This window comes from Felis catus, chromosome B4, assembly GCF_018350175.1.
Source record: "Felis catus isolate Fca126 chromosome B4, F.catus_Fca126_mat1.0, whole genome shotgun sequence".
In the NCBI taxonomy this organism is placed as follows: Eukaryota; Metazoa; Chordata; class Mammalia; order Carnivora; family Felidae; genus Felis; species Felis catus.
Genome location: NC_058374.1, coordinates 58720393 through 58741724, shown reverse-complemented (window position 1 = coordinate 58741724; position 21332 = coordinate 58720393). Strand labels below are relative to the sequence as shown.

The 21332-nt window shown below is 38.5% G+C and overlaps 1 protein-coding gene across 6 annotated transcripts in view; it reads left to right on the top strand.

Moving 5' to 3' along the window:
* LMNTD1 (lamin tail domain containing 1) overlaps window positions 1–21109 on the top strand; it is a 533991-nt gene extending 512882 nt beyond the window's left edge. For 3 of the 6 annotated variants that reach the window (XM_045061574.1, XM_023256862.2, XM_045061562.1), the window contains one exon: window positions 7080–7233. Coding sequence is in view for 1 of the 6 variants with exons in the window: in XM_023256865.2 (XP_023112633.1) it covers window positions 7080–7112 (33 nt within the window). In the remaining 5 variants the exon portion in view is untranslated. Of the gene's footprint in view, window positions 1–7079; window positions 7504–20198 lie in introns of those variants that run through there. The other 3 variants (XM_045061565.1, XM_023256865.2, XM_045061567.1) reach the window with 3 other exon arrangements.
* Window positions 21110–21332: the final 223 nt, after the last annotated feature.

The window sequence follows — 21332 nt, the reverse complement described above, 5'->3', positions numbered from 1 at the left end:
TTTATAATTGTTAGCTCTTCCTAATGGATAGACACCATAATTATTATATAATGTCATTCTTCATCTCTTGTTACAACCTTTAGTTTAAAATCTAGTTTGTCTGATATAAGTATGGATACTCCAGCTTTCTTTTGACTTCCAGTAGCATGATAGATGGTTTTCCATCACCTCACTTTTAATCTAAAGGTGTCCTCAGGTCTAAAATGGGTCTCTTGTAGACCGAAAGTAGATGGGTCTTGTTTTTTATCCATTCTTATACTCTATGTCTTTTGGTTGGAGCATTTAGTCCATTTACATTCAGTGTTATTATTGAAAGATATGGGTTTAGAGTCATTGGGTTATCTGTAGGTTTCATGCTTGTAGTGATGTCTCTGGTACTTTGTGGTCCTTGTAACATTCCACTCACAGAGTCCTCCTTAGGATCTCTTGTAGGGCTGGTTTAGTGGTGATGAATTCCTTCAGTTTTTGTTTGTTTAGGAAAACCTTTATCTCTCCTTCTATTCTGAGTAACAGGCTTGCTGGATAAAAGATTCTTGGCTGCATATTTTTTCTGTTCATCACATTGATGATTTCCTGCCATTCCTTTCTGGCCTGCTAAGTTTCAGTAGATAGGTCTGCTACTACCCTTATGTGTCTACCTTTGTATGTTAAGGCCTGCTTATCCCCAGATGCTTTCAGAATTCTCTCTTTATCCTTGTATTTTGCCAGTTTCACTATGATATGTCATGCAGAAGATTGATTCATGTTACATCTGAAGGGAGCTCTCTGTGCCTCCTGGATTTCAATGTCTGTTTCCTTCCCCATATTGGGGAAGTTCTCAGCGATGATTTGTTCAAGTACACCTTTGGCCCCTTTCTCTCTCTTCTTCTGAAATGCCTATGATACGGATATTGTTCCATTTCACTAATCACTTAATTCTCTAATTCTCCCCTCCTGATCCAGAATTTTTTATCTCTTTTTCTCAGCTTCCTCTTTTTCCAGAATTTTATCTTCTATTTCACCTATTCTCCCCTCTGCCTCTTCAATACACACTGTGACTGCCTCTATTTTATTTTGCACCTAATTTATAGCGTTTTTAAATTAATCATTACTATTTTTTAGTTCCTTGATCTCTGCAGCAACAGATTTTCTCCTGTCTCCGATGCTTTTTTCAAGCCCAGCCATTAATCTTATAACTATTATTCTAAATTCTTGTTCAGTTATATTGATTATATCTGTTTTGATCAATTCTTTAGCTGTCGTATCTTCCTGGAATTTCTTTTGAGGAGAATTCTTCCATTTCATCATTTTGGCTACTTTTCTGTCCCTTATGTGTTTTAAAAGCTTGTTATGTGTTCTGCACCTGCGAGCACTGCTATATTAAAGGGGGATCATACACTGTCCAGGGCTTAGTCCTTCAGGAGGTGTTTTTTGGAGTGTTACTTGCTCTCTGTTGTTGTGACTTTGGTTATTTTATTTCACTACTCGTAGTGACGTTTTGGACCCTCCACCAAGTGTGCTTTGATTTGTTCCTTTAAGTAGCCCTGGAAAGGAAAACAAACAGACAAACAAACAGAAAACAAAAACATGAAAACACACAAAGAAAAAAAAAGAAAGAAGGAAAGAAAAAGAAAAGAAAAAAAAGCAAAAACCCAAAAACATCATCTACAAGTAAAGAACAAGGTAGAGGCAGTGCTAATGGAAGAGCACATACAAAGAGAGAAATACAGGGGTGGGGAAAAATTAAAAATAAACATTGACCAGTCAGAGACTAAAGGGCTTAATCCAGAGAGAAAGTAAAGAAGGAAGTGTAGAAGACATATCAAGAGAATGGATTAAATATGTCTGCTTAAACAAACCAACAACCAGAGTAACCACACTTGAAGATGGAAGAGATAAGAAGGAGAAATAGAAGGAAGAATATCTATGTAATAAGAATTGCCTGAGAATTAAACCAGGCAATGCAGCAGCACTGGTCTGGAGGAGGGACCATCTGGTTCCTCAGCGACTATCCCACTCTAGTAGATAAGCAGTTACTAGGCACAGAGGGGAGTGGTTTGGTGTAGGCGGGTCCTGCCTCCACTGTGGGCCTCAGGGACCCATCCCTGACGCCCGCCTTGGTGGTGGTAGGGAGAAAAATGGCGACCCCCCAGTCTCTCCTCCACTGACCTGGTGTCCCAAACCACTCTGTATGAGCCATCCTCACTGTGCTGTGGGTGCAAACAAGGCAGTTTATCTGGCTCCACCAACTCCCATTCCCTGACACATGGCTGGTATTCAGACTCCTGCTGTGTGCCCCAGTACTGGGGAAGTACAGTTCCCTGATATGTGGTCCCCAGACAGGCTTTGTCCTGTCCCGCAGCACTCCAGGGAGGGGATGGCTTTCTCCTACTGTGTACTGTGCCCCTGACCTAGCCACTGAGCCCGGGCTGGCTCCCCTCCTCCCCAGGTGAGTGAACAGGGCAGCCAGCCCCAATCCGGAGAAAGCCCCTCAGTTAGAAGCTGGCTCTTTCTCCATCCCAGTCTGACGTTTTTCTCTTGTCCAGATACAGTCCTATGCTTCCTCAGCTGCTCTTTCTCTTCCCTCTCTCTTTTCCCTTTGTCTCTCTGCAGGAGGGGATCCCTCCCCTCTGTTCATTTTATCTCTCACAGTTTACAGTCATGTATCTATGGCCTGTCAGGTTGTCCCGGTGTATCCCTGGTAGGGACTCAGTCTCTTTTCCTCCCAGACTCTTGGGGTTCAAAGTCCTTTGACTTCAACATTTCTTTGTTTGAAAGAGTCGGGAAGTTCGTATCCCCCTACTTCTCCACCATGTTGGCCCCTTCTTTGATATAAAATACTTCTAAAGGAGAATTTTATATGCTACAAAATGACTCATTACTGGTGTTGGAGCAACTTACTTCATAATTCAGCTAAGACTATATCCTAAATAGAACAATATATTTTATTATGCTGTTTTTTCTCTCATATTTACCATTTTTCTTTTTTAAAATGCATGACTTAAAGTAGATTTATTCTAAATATTCAGTTAAATGTGTGTTTCTTCTATAGGGACTAATAAAATTAATAAAATTTAACACTGTAGACTTTTGTCAAATGCTTTGGTGAATTATTATAAAATAATGCATAAATGACCTTTTAGGATGACATAATCAGCAGAATCTGGGAGTCAGAATAATGTATATTTTGTGCAGAATGTACTTCACATAACTCTAGTTCTGTGGAGTATTAATAAATATTATTTGCTGAGGTGGAGGGAAGTCCTGAGGTCAAATAGGTGTAGAAAACATTGTGTAAACCAGTTTTTTTACTGTAGGACCTTTAACATACTGATGGAGATCATGACTCTTAAAGCAAGGGAGATGGCCTACTGCATTTCTTAGATTGATTTGACCATAGAACATTTTTTTCCTGAGTCACCTTAAAGTACTGCCATAATAATAGAAACAGAAGAGGGACAGGTTGGGGAAGGGAGGTGGGCACGTGTTCTTCTGGCATTGACAGTTCAAACTGCACTGAAATTCTAATTCTGTTGCTTCGAAATAGGATAATGTCAGGCAGTTGGTCCATTCTAAGCTTCATCTTAATCTTTAAATAAATATGAAAATATCTAATTTGCCTGGTTTTCATAAGGATTACAAATAATTTAGATGAGTTTTCTTTTAGGTTGTAATGTAAAAGGCTGTAGCCAAGCATAATTTTTGCTATACCAAGTACAGGAAATTGAAAAGCTAAAAAAAAAATAAATAAATACATAAATGGATGCAAAGAGGTCTAAAGGAATTAAATTCCAGATAGGGAAGAATCATTTCCTCCCTGGTAGCATTTGCTGAGTTTGGGATAGATGGGTAGATGATTGAGCTCACCATAAGAAAAGGAATTCTTTTGAGGGAAAGGTTATTCTAAAAGAATCTAAAATAGACACATGAGTTTGAGTGATATCTTAGCATCTAGAGGATCCCCTCAAAAGAATAAGCAGTACTCCCCACCAATCGGTCTTTACCTCCAAGTTTTTTATAAATGATGGGCAGTTTGAGAAGCTAGGGCACTGGTGAAAAAGGTAAAGAAAGATCTCCATCGTCCCATAGTGATTAAATCCCAAAGTCAGAGACAGGGAACACATGTATTGAACACAGAACAGATCTCATTCTCAATACATTTGAAACCAGATGGGAACTAAAGCAACCTAAAACTATAATATTCCCCTCCCAATTCAATTACTGATGGAAGTGAAGTGAATAGCCCCTCAACCTTGCTGCCTGATAGATAGAGGAAAAAGTGTGCCCTACCTGGACAGAAATATCTTTCTGTCAATATCTAACACCTTTTTATATAATGTCCAGCATAAAATTTTTAAAATTCAAAATAAAAAAAAGACATGCAAAGGAGCAAGAAAATGTGACTTGCAATCAAGAAAATAATAGAAGCAGAGGCACCTGGGTGGTCAGTCGGTTAAGCATCTGACTTCCACTCAGGTCATGATCTGCTAGTAAATGAGTTAGAGCCCCACGTAAGGCTCTGTGCTGACAGCTCAGAGCCTGGAGCCTACTTTGGATTCTGTTCCCCTCTCTCTCTGCCCCTTCCCCACTTGCACATGCATGCATATGCTCTCTCTAGCTCACTCTCTCTCAAAAATAAACATTTTTTAAAAATTTTTTTAAAAAGATAATAGAAGCAAATCTATAGATTTTCAGAAGTTGAAATTAACTGACATATAAAGATAACTATTATAAATATTGTAAATAAAATAGAGGAAAGGATGGACAAAATGGATAAAAATATGAAGAATTTAAGCAGAGAAATGAAATCTCTGAAAAGAGCCAAATGAACTTTCTAGAACTATACCATATAGGAAATTATGATTCTATGGAATGATTCAGTGAATTCAAAGTCAGCTCAAAATAAATTATTCATGCTGAATCACAAGTAGGAAAAGATTTTTTTAAAAAAAGAAAAGACACGGTCAAATGGTCTACCATATGTGTGATTAGAGTTCTAGAAGAAGAGGAGAGAAGGAATGGGGAAAAGAAATATTTGAAGAGATAATGTCTATGAATTTTCCCAAGCTGATGAAGGACACCACCACAGATGCAAGAAGCTCAATGAATTCCAAATAAAATGAATACAAAGGAAAAATTCTAAGAACATTATACTTAACTGTTAAAAATTAAAAATAAAAGAAAGTTTTTAAAGTAGCCAAAGTAAAAGGATACATCTTCAAGGGAAAAATTATATGAATGATGGAGGCCAAAAGACAATTAAATGACATCTTTAAAGCACTGGAAGAAAAGTAAAACTGCCAACCTAGAATTCTTTACCCAGTAAAAATATGTTTCAGAAGTAAAGGTGAAATAAAGACATTTTCAAACAGACCAAAACTGAGGGAATTTTTCACCAGCATACTTATAATATAAAAAAAAATTCTAGGGGCACCTGGGTGGCTCAGTCAGTTAAACGTCTGACTTCAGCTCAGGTCATGATCTCATGGTTTGTGAGTTTGAGCCCCACATCAGTCTCTGAACTGACAGTGCATAGCCTGCTTGGGATTTTTATCTCTCCCTCTCCCTCTGCCCCTCCCCTGCTTGTTCTCTCTCTCTCTCTCTCTCTCTCTCTCTCTCTCTCTCTCTCTCTCTCTCTTAAATAAACTTATTTTTAAAAATTCTAAAATAAGTTCTTCAGCATGAAAGTAAATTATTCCAAATAGAAGTGTGGAATTGTTTTAAAAAAGAATAAAGACCTCCAGATATGGATAAAGGTAAAAGACTAATTGTTTTAAAACTTTTTAGAAGACTAGTGACTACTGAAAACAACCAAATGATAGGGGCTCCTGGATAGCTCAGTCTGTTAAGCATCTGGCTTCAGCTCGGGTCATTATCTCTCAGTTCATGAATTTGAGCCCCGCATTGGGCTCTGTGCTGACAGCTCAGAGTCTGGAGCCTGCTTGGGATTCTGTGTCTCCCTCTCTTTCTCTGCCCCCTCTCCTTAGTGTGCACGCTCTCTCTCTCTCTCTCTCGCTCTCTCTCTCTCTCTCTCTCTCTCAAGAATAAATAAACATTAAAAAAAATTTTAATGATAGAAACAATACATGAGGTGGAGTTTATAATATAGGTAGAAGTAAAATACAAGATAAAAATAGCCCCCAAAAAAGGCCATTATAAAATAAGGGAAATTTTAGAGATTTTTACATTGTTCATTAAGTGGTAAAATAGTCCTCAAAGACTCTAATAAGTTAAGGATGCATATTATAATGTCTAGAGCAGTGATTTCCTGAGTATAGCCCCAGACCAGTTATATCCACATCACCTAGAAACTTGTTAGAAATGAAGTCTTGATTCCTATCCCAGATTTACAAATCAGAAACTCTCGAGGTTGATCCCAGCAGTGTTTTAAAAAGGCTTCCAGATGTTTCTAAAGCAAACTAAAGCTTAAGCATCTCTGTGCTAGACATGGTAAGACAGCTGAGAGGGAAATCTTCCCAATGGTAGAGCTGTGAGCAGCTGGTCATTCACTTTGGGTGGAAGGAGAAGTGCCCCAAGGTGAGAATATATAGAGATGCCACAGCAGTGGCCAATAGCCTGATTATCTACTTAGGAAACTGGAAGGAAAAAACTGGAAGATCAGAGACAAGAAGGTCTGTGGATAGACATACAAAGATAATAGCATAAAGTGTCAAGACTTGTGTATTACATGTGGGTACTGGCTAGAAAGTATCTACCATGGAAAAAGCCCTGAATAGCCAAGAAAACAAATGACTAGCCACTTGATCTTCTAGCCAGTCTTGTCATCAGTCACCCAGAGTAGGTATGATGGACACATGAACAGAGTGGACATGGTGGCAGAAACAGAAGCTATGTGTGATCCCAAGAGCATGGACCCTGCTTACCAATGCCAAATAGCTACTGCTGACTTTGAATATTTAACTTGTCAGCAATAGAACAACAGTGAAGCCCCAGTATGGCATCATTCCTTGGAGAAATCAACCAGCCACTTAGTAACAAGTTGGCTACATGGATCTTCTCCATGTTGAAAAGACCAGCCATTCACCTTCACAGGAATAGATACATTATTTCAAGTATATGTTTCCCTTTCCTCCCTGCAGAGTTTCGGCCATTATGGAGCACCTCAACCCTAGGCCTGGAAACCCACACAACAAGGCATCCAACCGGAAGACCTACTTTACCATGAAAGTAATGTGGAAGGGAGCCCACAACCACAGGAACCGCTGATCACTTCACATATTACACCATTCAGAGGTAGTTGACTTCATAGAATGCTGGGATGGCCTACTCTTAGGTAACAAAAGATCTTTTGTCATTTTTACTCATTCAAATGGCATATTTTGCCATGAGAATTCAAGAAGCAGAGAGTACCGAAATACAGAGAGAACAGAATGAGGTAACAACGGAGAAGCAGAACAAGACAATGAGTGTGTCCTGACAAGTCTATAGTTTCCAGATTTTATGTTAGCCACAGCCCATGAGCCATCTCTGTTTCTTGACAATAAATTCCCCCTACCCCATCCACTTTTTTTTACATTAGCATTCCTGACTTGGTTTCTATTACTTGCAAGTTAAGGATATTGTCCAATACAATAAACTCCAAAGAGGCAAACTTTTCTCTTCACATGAAGAACATCTAATAAATAATATAGCTGTCCCCAAAATGGAAAGAACTTCTCTTATCATTTTTAGATTTAGACCGCCCCTCAGTATATAAAAGAGATATTATCTATTATAATAAATGGGTCCCTTCCCACTCCAAGATCCTCTGACAAATATCAGAAAATGTTTGATTTGGAAAATAGAGTTGTTTCATGATTTAGGAAATAAAAAATAATGAGTCCCCAAGTGCTCGATAACATTCCACATGAGGATGTGCAAGAATGTATAACATTACATGGGGGAAAGGTAGGTTCTAAATTTAGAGTTTGTGAGAAATCCAGAACAAAACTGTGCAAGGATTTATCTTTTATTAAGTTAATGCACCCCCCAAAAAAAGTCTAGAAGTTAAGTATCTGGGGTGTGAAATATAATAGCAAAACAGCAAATAAAGCAGCCTTTGAATGCACATTATTATTTACTGGCTGAAATGAAAATTTAAAAAAAGATCTCAGAATACATTCAGGCAAAATTCTTTGTTTTGCTTTCCCTTGATATCACTGTCAACAATGCCCTCTAGTGGTAAATTAAGTAGGCACTGAAGAATGGAAAAAATGAAACCTAATTAAGCAGGCCTGTTAAACTCATTGGTAAGATTTTCATGAAAATATGAACTTTTACACTTCCAGTTGGTAACTGAATGTTATATTTGGCAAGAAAATGAATCTTTACCAAGTATCGCAGCGTATACCTTAAAGCGCAAGCATCTCAGAGCCAATTTTCCCCTGTGGTTTTCCTGAACATGTGCCAAACAGCACATGAAAATAGCCATCTGTAATGTCTTATAGGGGCATTTCTGGGTCACGACTTCCACTGTGCACCTTAAAAGAAAGTAAAATGTACTTTTATTGAGGATGAAATCAATCTCCCAAATACTTCTGCTTCTAAACCCAATTACCTTCAAGAATTATAGCTTCAGACAAAAATAGTGGCTTGTTACCACTTTCAAGATTGTATCTGAATTTTGAACTCATCAACCAGACAAAGTTCCTTTGCTTGAAAAATCTTCAAACCACAGCTCTCAACCACTGGGGTAAGCCAGTTAAAACAACACTTACAGTTACAGGAATGAAATTTCTCCAACCTGGCTCAGCAAAGAGTTTCCCAAAGGAACTTCCACTGAAGAAAAAGAATGAAGACGATGTATACTGCTCGCTCCTCTCTAATTCAAACCAGCCAATTGCTGCTTCTAGTCTCTGGCTCAAGATTTCTTTTTCTCTGCGTATTGTTCTCTTTTCGCGCCTCTCCAAGCCTCCTTCCCTCATGCTTTCTAACCATCCTACATTTCCTTCAGTAACTGATTCTGTATGTGATTTTGAGAGACACTTAGACCCTTTTGTGATAACTATATTTGCATGAGAATATTTGCTCTGAATGACTTTGACTAAGGCATTAACCTACTACTCTGTTCTGGGATTTTGTCTATTTAAATAGAAAGAAACACCTCCTCAAATAGCTATGCCGTGGCTAGACAGGGGCCATTAATATTAATATTAATTCCCTAAAAAAGACTACGATGACCACATTCTGTGAATGCTAAACATTTCCTGTTTTTGCATTGCTAACATGGAATCCAAATACTATGTAACATGCCTTTGAGGAATTCTTGCCTTCATCAACCTTAGACAAAATTTTACGAGGCAATCTGAACTTCAGTACCATTTTCTCCATTACTGTTTCTGGTGTGCCAGAAATACTTCAGCTTTTCGAGTCAGATAAGGGCCTAGATATAAATCCCACCATTGCCGCTGACTTGGCTATGTTGTTCAGCAAGTCATTAACACAAACCAGTTAAGAAGTGGTGCGGGGACTCACAGAGTAATTATCTGACAGTTTTACCTACTAAATTTAGCACTAGGCCAAATGAAAACCAATGTATAGATTTCTAGATGGCAGCATATAGTATTTGTGTTTCTCTAAGTATGCCCTCTAGAATGATCCCTAACTTATTTGATCATGGTACTCTTTTTTTTTTTTCCTCAGAGCATTTCAGAAAACCAAAGTATTAAAAAAAAAATCTCTTTAGAATATGGTAGTGTAGGGGTGCCTGAGTGGCTCAGTCAGTTAAGCTTCTGACTCTTGATTTCAGCCCAGGTCATGATCTCATGGGAGATCGAGCCCCGTGTGAGAGTCTGTGCTGACAGTGTGGAACCTACTTGGGACTCTTTCTCTCTCTTCCTCCCTCTGCCCCTCCCCTGCTCGCATGTGCATGCTCTCTCTCTCTCTCTCTCTTTCTCAAAAATAAACTTAAAAAAAAGAAAGAATATGGTAGGCTAGGGTGCTCTGTGGAATTTTTGAAATTCAAATTAATATACTTTAAATTTTCTTGGTTGTGCTAGCCACTTTTAGTGGCTACAGTGCTAGGCTCAAGAACTTTTGAATACCATTGCCATGTGGCAATGGCTACCATATTGCACAGTGCAGAATTGATCATTCCATTATTGCAAAGCATTCTCTTTTTTTAATGTTTATTTATTTTCAGAGTGAGAGAGAGAGCATGCACATGTGTGAGCAGGGGAAGGACAGAGAGAGGGGGAGAGAGAATCTCAAGCAGGCTCCACACCTAGCATGGAGCCTGACATGGGGCTCGATCTCACCACTGGGAGATCATTACCTTAGCTGAAATAAAGAGTCTGTCACTCAACCAACTAAGCCACCCAAGAGCCCTATTGCAAAGCATTTTATTCGACAACACTGGAGTTTTCCTTATAATCTTATGATCATATTCAAACTCCAGCCTTTAAAAACCCTCACAAAAAATAGTAACTTTACAATAGAAAAACTGTTAACCAACACCTTAACCAAGGGATCAAAGATAACAACCCTGTAATGGTGCAAATATACATTATCTACCTCCGATGGTGTACATTAAAAAAACACAAAAACAAAAACACAGAATCTCACGTGTGGCATTGCTGCCAATAATAGTTAACCTGAACCTAAACATTGGGAAACGTCAAACACAAATTTAAGGATATCCTACAAAATAATTGCCCTGTGCTCTTTAAAATGCCATGGTCATAAAAGACAAAGAAAGGCAAAAGAACTGTACAAGATTAAAGGAGAAAAAGGAGTCAAGACAACTAAATTCAATGCATGATCTTTAAAGAGACCCTTGATCAAGGAAAACAATGACTATAAAGGAAATTATTGGGGCAACTGATAGAATTTAATATTGACTGCGGGTTAGAAAATGATTTTATAAGAATATTAAGTTTCTTGATTTTGATTACATAATAGTCATATAAGAGAAAGTCCTTCATCTTAAGGAACCGTACATTAAAACACTTTAGAAAAAAGAAGCACTCTCTGCTTTCCAAATAAGATGGAGAAAGCATACCTCACCCTGCCTCTCCTTCTGAATGCAGCTAAAACCCTTGGAGAAGATATCTGGAGCAGCTACCTGAGGACTTTGAAAAGGAAATGGTAGTTGGGGCGCCTGGGTGGCGCAGTCGGTTAAGCGTCCGACTTCAGCCAGGTCATGATCTCGCAGTCCGTGAGTTCGAGCCCCGCGTCGGGCTCTGGGCTGATGGCTCAGAGCCTGGAGCCTGTTTCCGATTCTGTGTCTCCCTGTCTCTCTGCCCCTCCCCCGTTCATGCTCTGTCTCTCTCTGTCCCAAAAATAAATAAACGTTGAAAAAAAAATTTAAAAAAAAAAAAAGAAAAGGAAATGGTAGCAAGTTCATTGGGCAAGACAAACAGATCTCTGAGAACCACTAAACTGGGGGTGAGTTTCTCTTTCCTTTAAATCTACTTTTTTTCCAGTGTAGACTCAAAGGCAACATGAAATCCAGAAATATAACAGGTGCATACAGAAAGTGTTCCAGGAGAAGCCCTGTCTTTCTTGTCTGATGAGTAGAAAATGGCCTATTATATAGGTCAGAAGAAATTGGGGAAACCCTTTGGGTTTTTTTCCCTCTCTTGTCCCAAGCCCTGGCACAGAAGTAACAATAGCTCAGAAAATGCCTACAACTCAGAAGGAAGGAACGCTCCTCTCTGGCCAGAGGAACCATAGATCCAAGAGTGTGAGAGAAATCCCTGTCATTCTTTTCTCTGTGACCTCTCACTACTTGGTCCCAGTAGCAGACACAGTTGCAGAAAGTGCATAACCAGGAAAACTAAAGCTGTGGCTATCCATCAGAAGACCAGGAAGAGGGTGACTAGGAGCAGGAAAGATTCTCATGAAGAGAAGCAAGTTCAAGAAAGTGATCATAATACTATGTACGAACTCCTGTGTCCATCCCTGAGCTGCACATGAGTGGATCTGACCCTAAACCACATACGGAAGGCACTCAGAATTGATCTACAGGGTGGACTGCTGCCCAAGTCTCAGACTGCTCTCTGGGTGTTAACATGAATGGGACTGACCCAAGTAGTCCAGGAAAAGCTTTGAAAACAACTCATTTTGGAATCACCACCAACAAAGGCAGAGTAGGAAATTGCAACCAAACCTCAATTTGCCTGCTTGATTGCCTGCTAAAACAAGTAAACAAACAAACATCCTCCATAGGATTTAAACAAGACCTAGAGTCGTAAAACAAACATTCAAAACGTCCAGGATTAAATCCAAAATTATTCAACATACGAAGAACCAGGAGAATCTTGACATTTCTCAAGAGAAAAGAACAATCAATCAATAGCCATAAATACAGATGTTGAAATTAGACAGACTTTTAAATAGCTGTTAAAATCATTTACTTATTAGAAAATGCAACTTGTATTATCCTCATACTGTTTATCCTATTTCTTCAAATCACTACTCAAAGCTCTAATATCTAATGATATTTTTTATTAATTGATGTACAGATTCTTACTACTTTTAAAATATTTAATCACTTAACTATTTATCATTTCATTTCCCCTTACATTTCTTTTTCTACATACATTATCCAAATATACATTATTTGATTTTGCCTAAACAATTGAAAAAGTCTCAGCTCTTTCTCTTGCTCATCTTTCTGCACTTCTGTTCATCCTACACACAGTGGTTTCCTGAAGCATAGGTTAGATCATATTTATTGACTACCTATGAACCAGAGTCTTTGCTGGCCGTGGCAGATGCCATAAGAGTTCAATGCCTACCCTTTATAAATGCAGGTCCAGAGGAAAAGACCAACATGTAAACATACGATTATAATACACTGAAAAATTCCTACCACTGTTTTCTGATCTATAAAATAGAAACAATAATTGTACACCCTTCCCAGAGTATGGAGAGGATTAAATGAGTGATACCTACAACATGTTTAGCTTGTGGTCTGGCACATAGTAATCATACAATAAACACCAACCATTAATATAATTAACTCCCAAATGCCAAGTACAGTGTTACAAGCTATGATTATTCAAATTTTCAAGGGCAGTGAGTTCAAGGGAATTAAATCAATTTCTCAAGCCACCCAATGAGTCAAGGAATCTTGAACAAAGCCAAAACTATAAAGTCTTTTTACCCAGATCTCTCATAAGGGATTATGATTTTCCAAATAAAATAAACTATGTCCTTTTAATTTTATCATCCATTTCCAACATGCTTTTGAAGATGTTTCCAAGATGAATTTCAGCAGAAGATGATTCCCATTTTCTTCTCAATCGTGCAGTTTATACGGAGGAGCACAATGACATAATCCCCATGTTCTATTTTACTATACTATGCCTTATAATTCTTGCCAGCACTCACAGCTCAGACACTTCTCTCTCTTCCAATAGTCAGACATATTTATTGGCATAAAATGAAATCCCTTCTTCAACAAAATGAGTTATGAATATTATATATGAAAAATAATAGCTATAATGAAATGGCAGACAGGAAAATAAAACCCAAAACTTCTAACACCCTGAAGATTTGATAAATAAAATGACATTAGGCTTTTCTGAATCCCAAAGATAATCTCTGAAGTGTCCCAAAGAAAGCCTGGAGGATATGGATAAGAATCAAAAACTATCATCCATTTCCAAACATGCCCAGAAAAATATGTTCTCTCCAAGCTGCCAAGATAAATGCAAAACAGAGGTTTTATTTTTTTTTTAATCTCACATTATGGCTTTTCAGATGTGTTCCAGAATAATTTTTAAAATAGACGGGCTGCCCTTATAAACAGGAATGTATAAGATCTTGCGGTACAAGAGGGGGTGAATGCAGGGACCTCTGTTCCGAAATGAGCACCCCACAAAACCAGCTGTGTGATTCTGCACAAGGTACTGAATCATTTTGGACATTGGTTTCCAAAGCTATTAAAGTTAGAGGTAATGACATCGATTCTTGCCTATCTCAGTACATTGTTATTAAGAACAATAGCTTGCAGGGGCGTCTGGGTGGCTCAATCGGTTAAGCGTCCAACTGTTGGTTTCAGCTCTGGTCATGATCTCACTGTTTCATGGGTTTAAGCCCCACATGGGGCTCTGTGCCCGATGGCAGGCACCAGGCCTGCTTGGGATTCTGTCTCCCTCTCTCTCTGCCCCTCCCCCACTCACACTGTCTCTGTCTCTCTCAAAAATAAATAAACTTAAAAAAAAAAAGAATAACTAGCATTTGTGCCGCAATATAACAACTACCTTTTTCCTCACAAATATTATTTTATTTAGTTACTACAACATTCCTGTGAACTGACCATTATTATTATTATTACTATTATTATTATTATTACTATTATTACTACTGTCATTACAGTCTTTTGACATATGAGGAAGCTGAAGTTCAAAGAATTTTTAGTCAAGTCGCCTAAGTTCAGAGTGGTAAAGCCTGAATCAACCCACATCTCCTAACTCTATATCTTTGCTTGATCCACTGGATTATAATTCTTTGAATTCAAGGACTTCTTATTATCATGTTCTCAGGGCTGAGCATCATCCCTGGTTCATAGTAGACACTAAGCAAATATATGATGAACTGAGGGGAACCAATATATCATTGTGGGAGGTTTAGTCCACCAAAAGTCAGTCAGATAGACATGTGAGTAGTGAGTAGGCATAACTCTATAAAAGGAATTAAATTTTGTTTTAAAATTTTTTTAACATTTATTTTTTTGAGAGACAGAGAGGGACAGAGTGAGAGCAGGGGAGGGGCAGAGAGAAAGGCAGACACAGAATCCGAAACAGGCTCCAGGCTCTGAGCTGTCCTCACAGAGCCCAACACGGGGCTCAAACCCGTGAACCACGAGATCATGACCTGAGCCAAAGTCAGATGCTTAACCAACTGAGCCACCCAGGCACCCCTAATTTCTTTATTGAAGTCGGAATCTGCACTGACAGCATGGAACCTGCTTAGGATTCTCCTCTCTGTCTCCCTCTCTCTCTCTCTCTCTCTCTCTCTCTCTCTCTCTCTCTCCCCCCCATCCCCTTGCTCATTCTCTCTCTCTCTCAAAAGAAAAGAAAAGAAAAGAAAAGAAAAGAAAAGAAAAGACTACATGAATATGAGAAGAAAAATAGAATATTATTTGACCTTGGGTTAAACAAATGTTTCTTGAATATGACACAAAAAAAGCATGAAAAAGAGAATTTTAAAATTGGTAAATTGGACTTTATCAAAATTAATAACCTTGCTATTTAAAACATGTTAAGAAAGTAACTATGCAAACCACAAACTGGGAAAGTGCTTGGAAAACATTTATTTCATAAAAGACATGTATTGGGATGTATAAAGAACCATTGTAAGTCAATAATAAGACAATCCAATTAAAAACATGGGCAATGGGGCACCTGGGTGGCTCAGTTGGTTAAGCACCCAACTTCAGCTCAGGTCATGATCTCATGGTGCAGTTTGTAAGTTTGAGCGCCACGTCAAGTGACAGCTCAGAGCCTGGAGCCTACTTCGAATTCTGTGTCTCCCTCTCTCTCTGCTCCTCTCCTGTTCATGCTCTCTCAAAAATGAACATTTACAGAAAATTTTAAAATATGGGCAATATCACTACCCATTAGTAAACCAGCTAAAAAAAATTCTTTAAAAGGTGATGATACCAAATGCTGGCAAGGATGCAGAGAAACTGTATTTTTTATAGATTGCTGGTGGGACTGTAAAATGGTACAGCCATTCAGGAAAAGTTTGGTAGTTTCTTGTGAAATTAACATGCACTTACCATAAACCCAAGAAATCACACTCTAGGGCATTTATCTAAAAGGAAAGCTATGTGGTTTTTTTGTTTTGTTTTGTTTTTTAGTTTTTTTTGTAATGTTTATTATTTTTGAGAGAGAGAGACAGAGAGCAAGCAGGGAGGGCAGAGAGAGAGGGAGACACAGAATCAGAAGTAGGCTCCAAGCTCTGAGCTGTTAGCACAGAGCCCAACTCGGTGCTAGAACTCACAGACCACAAGATAATGACCTGAACCAAAGTTGGCTGCCCAACCAACTGAGCCACCCAGGAGCCCCAAAAACATATGTTTACATGAAAACTTGTATATGGACGTTCACAGCAGCTTTATAAGAATCCAAACACTGGAACAAACAAATGTCTTTTCAATGAGTGAGTATTGAAACTGTGGTAAACCCATCATACTAGGTAATACTACACAGCAATCAAAAAGAACCACCTGTTGATAGACGCAACTTGGATGAATCTCGGGAATTATACTGAGTGAAAAAGCCAATGTCAAAAGGTTGCATACCATATGATTCTACTTATATAATATTCTCAAAATGATAAAATTATGGAGATACAGAGCAGACTCATTGCTAGAAGACAGGGACAAAGGATGGAAGGGTGTGTAAATGCAAAGTACATGAGAAAGTTCTTTTGTAGTGATAGATTCTGCACCTTGATTATAGTGGCGATTACATGAATCTATGCATGAGATTAAATTACATAGAACTTCACACTCGTGCACATACACACATACACATACAAAAAAAATGAATGCAGGTTTTATGAAAAGCAAAAACTGAATAAAGTCTGTGAACAGTAATATCAATATAAATGTTCTGGTTTTGATACTATATAAACCACATGAGATGTCACTGCTAGAAAGCTAGGTGAGGGATACATGGGACTATTACTCCTTTTGCAACTTCCTGTGAGCCTATAATTATTTCAAAATAAAAAGATTTTTTTTAACAATGAGCAAAGCATCTGAACACTTCCCAAAGAAAACATATAAATAGTAAATAAGCACCTCACAAAATGCTCAACATCATTAGTTATCAGGAAAATGCAAATTTAAGCACAATGAGATAACCACTATAAATGCAGTAGGGTAGCTAAAATTAGAAAGAATAACAATACCAAGTATTGACAAGAATGTGGAAGTAACTGGATCTCTCACACACTGGGGAAGTATAGCCATTTGGAAAACAGTTTGTCAATTTCCTATAAAGGCAGGAGAAAAAAGGTAAGAACCATATGACCCAGCAATCTAACTCCTAGGTATTTACTCAAGAAAAGTAAGAACACATATTCACACAAAGACCTATACGTGACAAGCTCACAACAGCTTTATTTCTAAAGCCAAAATCTAGAAACAATTCAAATATTTATTAACAGAGTACAAACAAATCATAGTATATCTGTAGAATGGAATAATTCAGCAATAAAATGGGTGAATCTCAAAAAACAGTGCACTAAATAAAAGAATCCAGACACAAAAGAGTACATACTATATAATTCCATCTATATGAAAGGCTAGGAAAGGCAAATTTAATCTGTAGTAATGAAAAGAAGATGGGTGTTTGCCTGGAACCAAGGTTTGGAGAGGCAGGAAATAGCTGGGGAATGAGCACAAAGGAAACTTTTGGGTGATGGAAATGTTCTGTGTCTTGATTGTGTTTATGGTTACATGAGTGTGAACATGTGTCACAACTTGTACCATACATGTAAAATGTATGCAATTTGGGAGAGCTAAAGTATGCTTCAATAAAATGATTTTTTAAAAATAGAGACCTTAAAATCTTCCTGGGTTTGCAAGAATAATAATGAAAGGTAAGTCAAAGGTAATAGTGTTAAGTCAAAGTGATTAATAGAATAATACTGCCATTAACAAGCATGCATATTTCAGGAAGCCCAAACTCAACAAGACCAAAACTGAACTAAAGGCCTCCTTTCACCACTGTTCCCAAACTACTCTTCCTTAGATGTCTCTTATCTCAGCAAATGGCATCTTCAGATATGCAAGACAGAAAGATAGCAATAATTTTTACATTTCTCTTTTCCCTTCACCCTCAAATTCTCAAATCTGATCAATTACTCAATACTGCCAATTGTGTCTCCTAAATAGATTTTAAATGTGTTGGCTTCTGTCCATCTGCATTATGACCACATTAGTCCAAACCTTCATCATCTCTCATGTGTACCACTACCAAATCGATCTCCCTGCATTTACTCTTACCTCTGGAATTGGTCTGTACTCTTTGCAAATGACAGAAATTCTGTCCAAACTAGATTATTAAAAAAAAAAAAAGGAAATATATTCACTGGATCATATAACAAAAGAGGAAGTGAACTAGACATGACTAGACCTATGGATTTGCCCACTTTGTTCAGGAATTCGTCTTTCTCCATCTCTTGTGCTTCCCTTTGTGTTGGTTTTTTTAATGTTTATTTTATTTTTAGGGAGATTGAGAGGCATGCGAGTGGGGTAGGAGCAGAGAGAGGAGACAGAGAATCTGAAGCAGGCTCTTCACTGTCAGTGCAGAGCCCGACATGGGGCTCAAACCCATGAACCGTGAGATCATGACCTGATCTGAAGTCAGACACTCAACTAACTGAGCCACCCAGGCACCCCACCCCATCTTTCTTCTCAGATGCCTCTCCTCAAATGACGGAAAGGTTGCTGATCTTTTCCTTGATGATCTGAGGTGGTCCTTATAGATAGTAACTCCAGAGAGACAGGGATTATCTCTTTCCTGAGAGTTTGAGCAGAAGTCCTACAGAGAGTATTGATTAGTCTAACGAGTCATGTGCCCACCCCTGAACCAAACACTGAGGCCAGGAGAACAGGGAACTCTGATTGGTTATAAATTAAATGGGTTCTGTTCCCATCCCTGTGATGGGGAATGAGGGATAGTCAATTCTACTCAAATCACATGGAAGGGGATCCCTACAAACAGAGGGGTTCTGTTACTGGAAGTGGAGGGAAAGGGATACTGTGCTAGATGAACAAAAAGCCTAACTATCAGAGTTCACTTACTTTCTCCTCATAGCAGTCAATTCTTTTATTTTAAGTAATCCCTATACCCAACACAGAGCTTGAATTCATGACCCTGAGAGCAAGAGTCAGTTGCTCTACAAACTAAGCCAGCCAGGTGCTCCTATTTTATTCTTTTTAAGCAAATCTGATGTTATATCATTCTCCGGCTTCAAATCTTTCTATGTCTTTTATTACTCTTAGAATAAAATTTAAAATCTTCCATAAGGCTCAAAGATATTCATGCTCTAAGTCTACCTAATTAGACTAAATTTTATATCACTCTCCCTTCATTCTCTATTCCAGAAACCCTAGTTTTTTTGCCTTTTTAAAAAAAGTTTCTTTAACACATCATGCTTCCTCACAATTCAGGTCCTTTCCACTGGTCATTGACTCCCCTGAATACATCCTTAGTATCTCCATCAAGGAGCATCTAGTCAGTTTTAGAGTTCAGCTCAGACATTGCTGCCTTATTGACGTTTTCCTGACTCCCCAGATTAGGACAGATTCCCCTAGTTGAACTTGCCCATGCCACCTGTGCATCTCATTTATAGCATGTGCCTCAATTGTAATTACATAGCCATTAAGATAATTATTGCCTACTCTCTGATCTCTCCTGTCAGAATGTAAGCTCCATCAGAGCTGAGACTTATCAAGTCATTCACCAGTATAGTCCTAGGCTAGGTGCTAGGACAGTGCCCAGTGCTAGCCCAGTGCCTTGAAGAAAGAAAGCACTCCATTTTTTTTCCCTCAGTAAATGAAGAAATTTGGTGAGGAACCAGAGGAAGCTGATAAATTTGGTTTTAGACAGATTGAATCTGAAATCATGACAAGACAAGAAGTTACAAAATTTGTAAAAGATAGTTGTAAATATAAAAACTCCATGGTGAATAGAGTCCTGTATTCCATGGGAATAATGTCTTTCCAAAAAAGAACAAATATCAAAATATCAAAAATACATGTTGCTTCACCAAATGAAGGTTTCTTGTGAACTAATGAACCTGGGACTATAAAAGCCCTGGTCTATTCTGGAAGTATTTACTGTCTATACAACTAGTGCTTTACTTACAAACTCATCCCAAACTGGAGTGCCAACCACAGGCAGAAAAGGAAGGAAAAATATCGCACACAGAAATGTGAGGTAATTTTAGTTTTATTTGCACAAGCCATTCACCTTAGAAACTGAAGTCAGACTTAGAGAATCAAACAACCCCTGTAATGAGTACATGTTCTACCATCCTTTCCCTTGGTAAACAGCTTTTGAAGACACTAAAAGCACAGAATTTCTTTCTTAGAAGAGCCCAATGTTCTGCATCTTTTTCAACATCCTCTTCTCCTCCAGACCCACTCTCTGCTAAACACAAAGGTTTTGCTTGTTTGGGGTTATTCTGAGCCTAAAGAGTACTTCTCAAGAGAGTAGTCTAAAGGGTGTTTCTGTATTTTCTTTCCTGAGGTGTGTGCAAGAAGAAGAAAAAAAAAACCTGCCACAGTGACACTTCCATTCAGAACAGCCCAACAATCATTTTTCTTCATATTTTACAGTGAGTAGCTAGAGTTCTAGAACATTCAGGTATGCCAGTGCTTATAAGGAAAAATATGACTGGTTTTTTCAAACACCAATTCTGGTTACAAAATATAGATATTCGGCTAATTTTTAAAAACATTAAATGACCAAACTTAAAGGAAAAAATGATGGGGAGGAGAAAAAAAGCACAAGAGAAAGGAAACAGCTGTGCTTCAGTTTTATGCCAAAGTTCAACCAAACCCTTACTAAATTTATAGTTTATGTTGTCAGCAGCAAATGAAAAAGCCTTAAAACAAGGAAACAAAAGCAGATGAGAGACCCTTAGAAGAGAGGGGTTGCAGTGGGAGGAAAGGAAACATGCAAGGCCTTCTTTGAAGGTGAGTTTGGACTTCAACATCTTTTCGTAGCTTGTCCTCCAAGAATTTTCTCCATACGCAAGCCACATGTGTTGCCTACTACATTTCCAAAGAGCAACAGGGAATAAAGAGTTAGCATGAGCTGAGAAATAGATGAGGTTCTCAGCCACTTGTCCACTCACCTTCTCCATATTGAACTATCCTCTTCCTCTTTTTTTGGCTTTTGCTGAACAGAGACAGTGAGGAGCTCACAGATACCTAAACATAGGACAATCACCATAAACACATTGTATTACATATGGCCTAAAGTTTCAGAAATGGAGGGAACGTAGGAAATACCATGCTAATCAGGCCTGCACAGGACTAGAGGTTCTGTATATCTATTTTGTTTGAGTTTATTTATTTTGAGAGGGAGAGAGAAAGCATGCATGTGAACTGGGGAGGGTCAGAGAGAGAGGAAGAGAGAGGATCCCAAGCAGGCTCCATGCGGACAAATCAATCCCACAAACCATGAGTGTGGCTCTATCCCACACATCATGAGATCATGAGCTGAGCCAAAATCAAGAGTTGGATGTTTGGGGTGCCTGGCTGGCTCAGTTGGTTAAGTGTCAGACTTCAGCTCAGGTCAAGATCACTTGGTCCATGGGTTTGAGCCCCACATCAGGCTCTGTGCTGACAGCTTAGAGCCTGGAGCCTGCTTCAGATT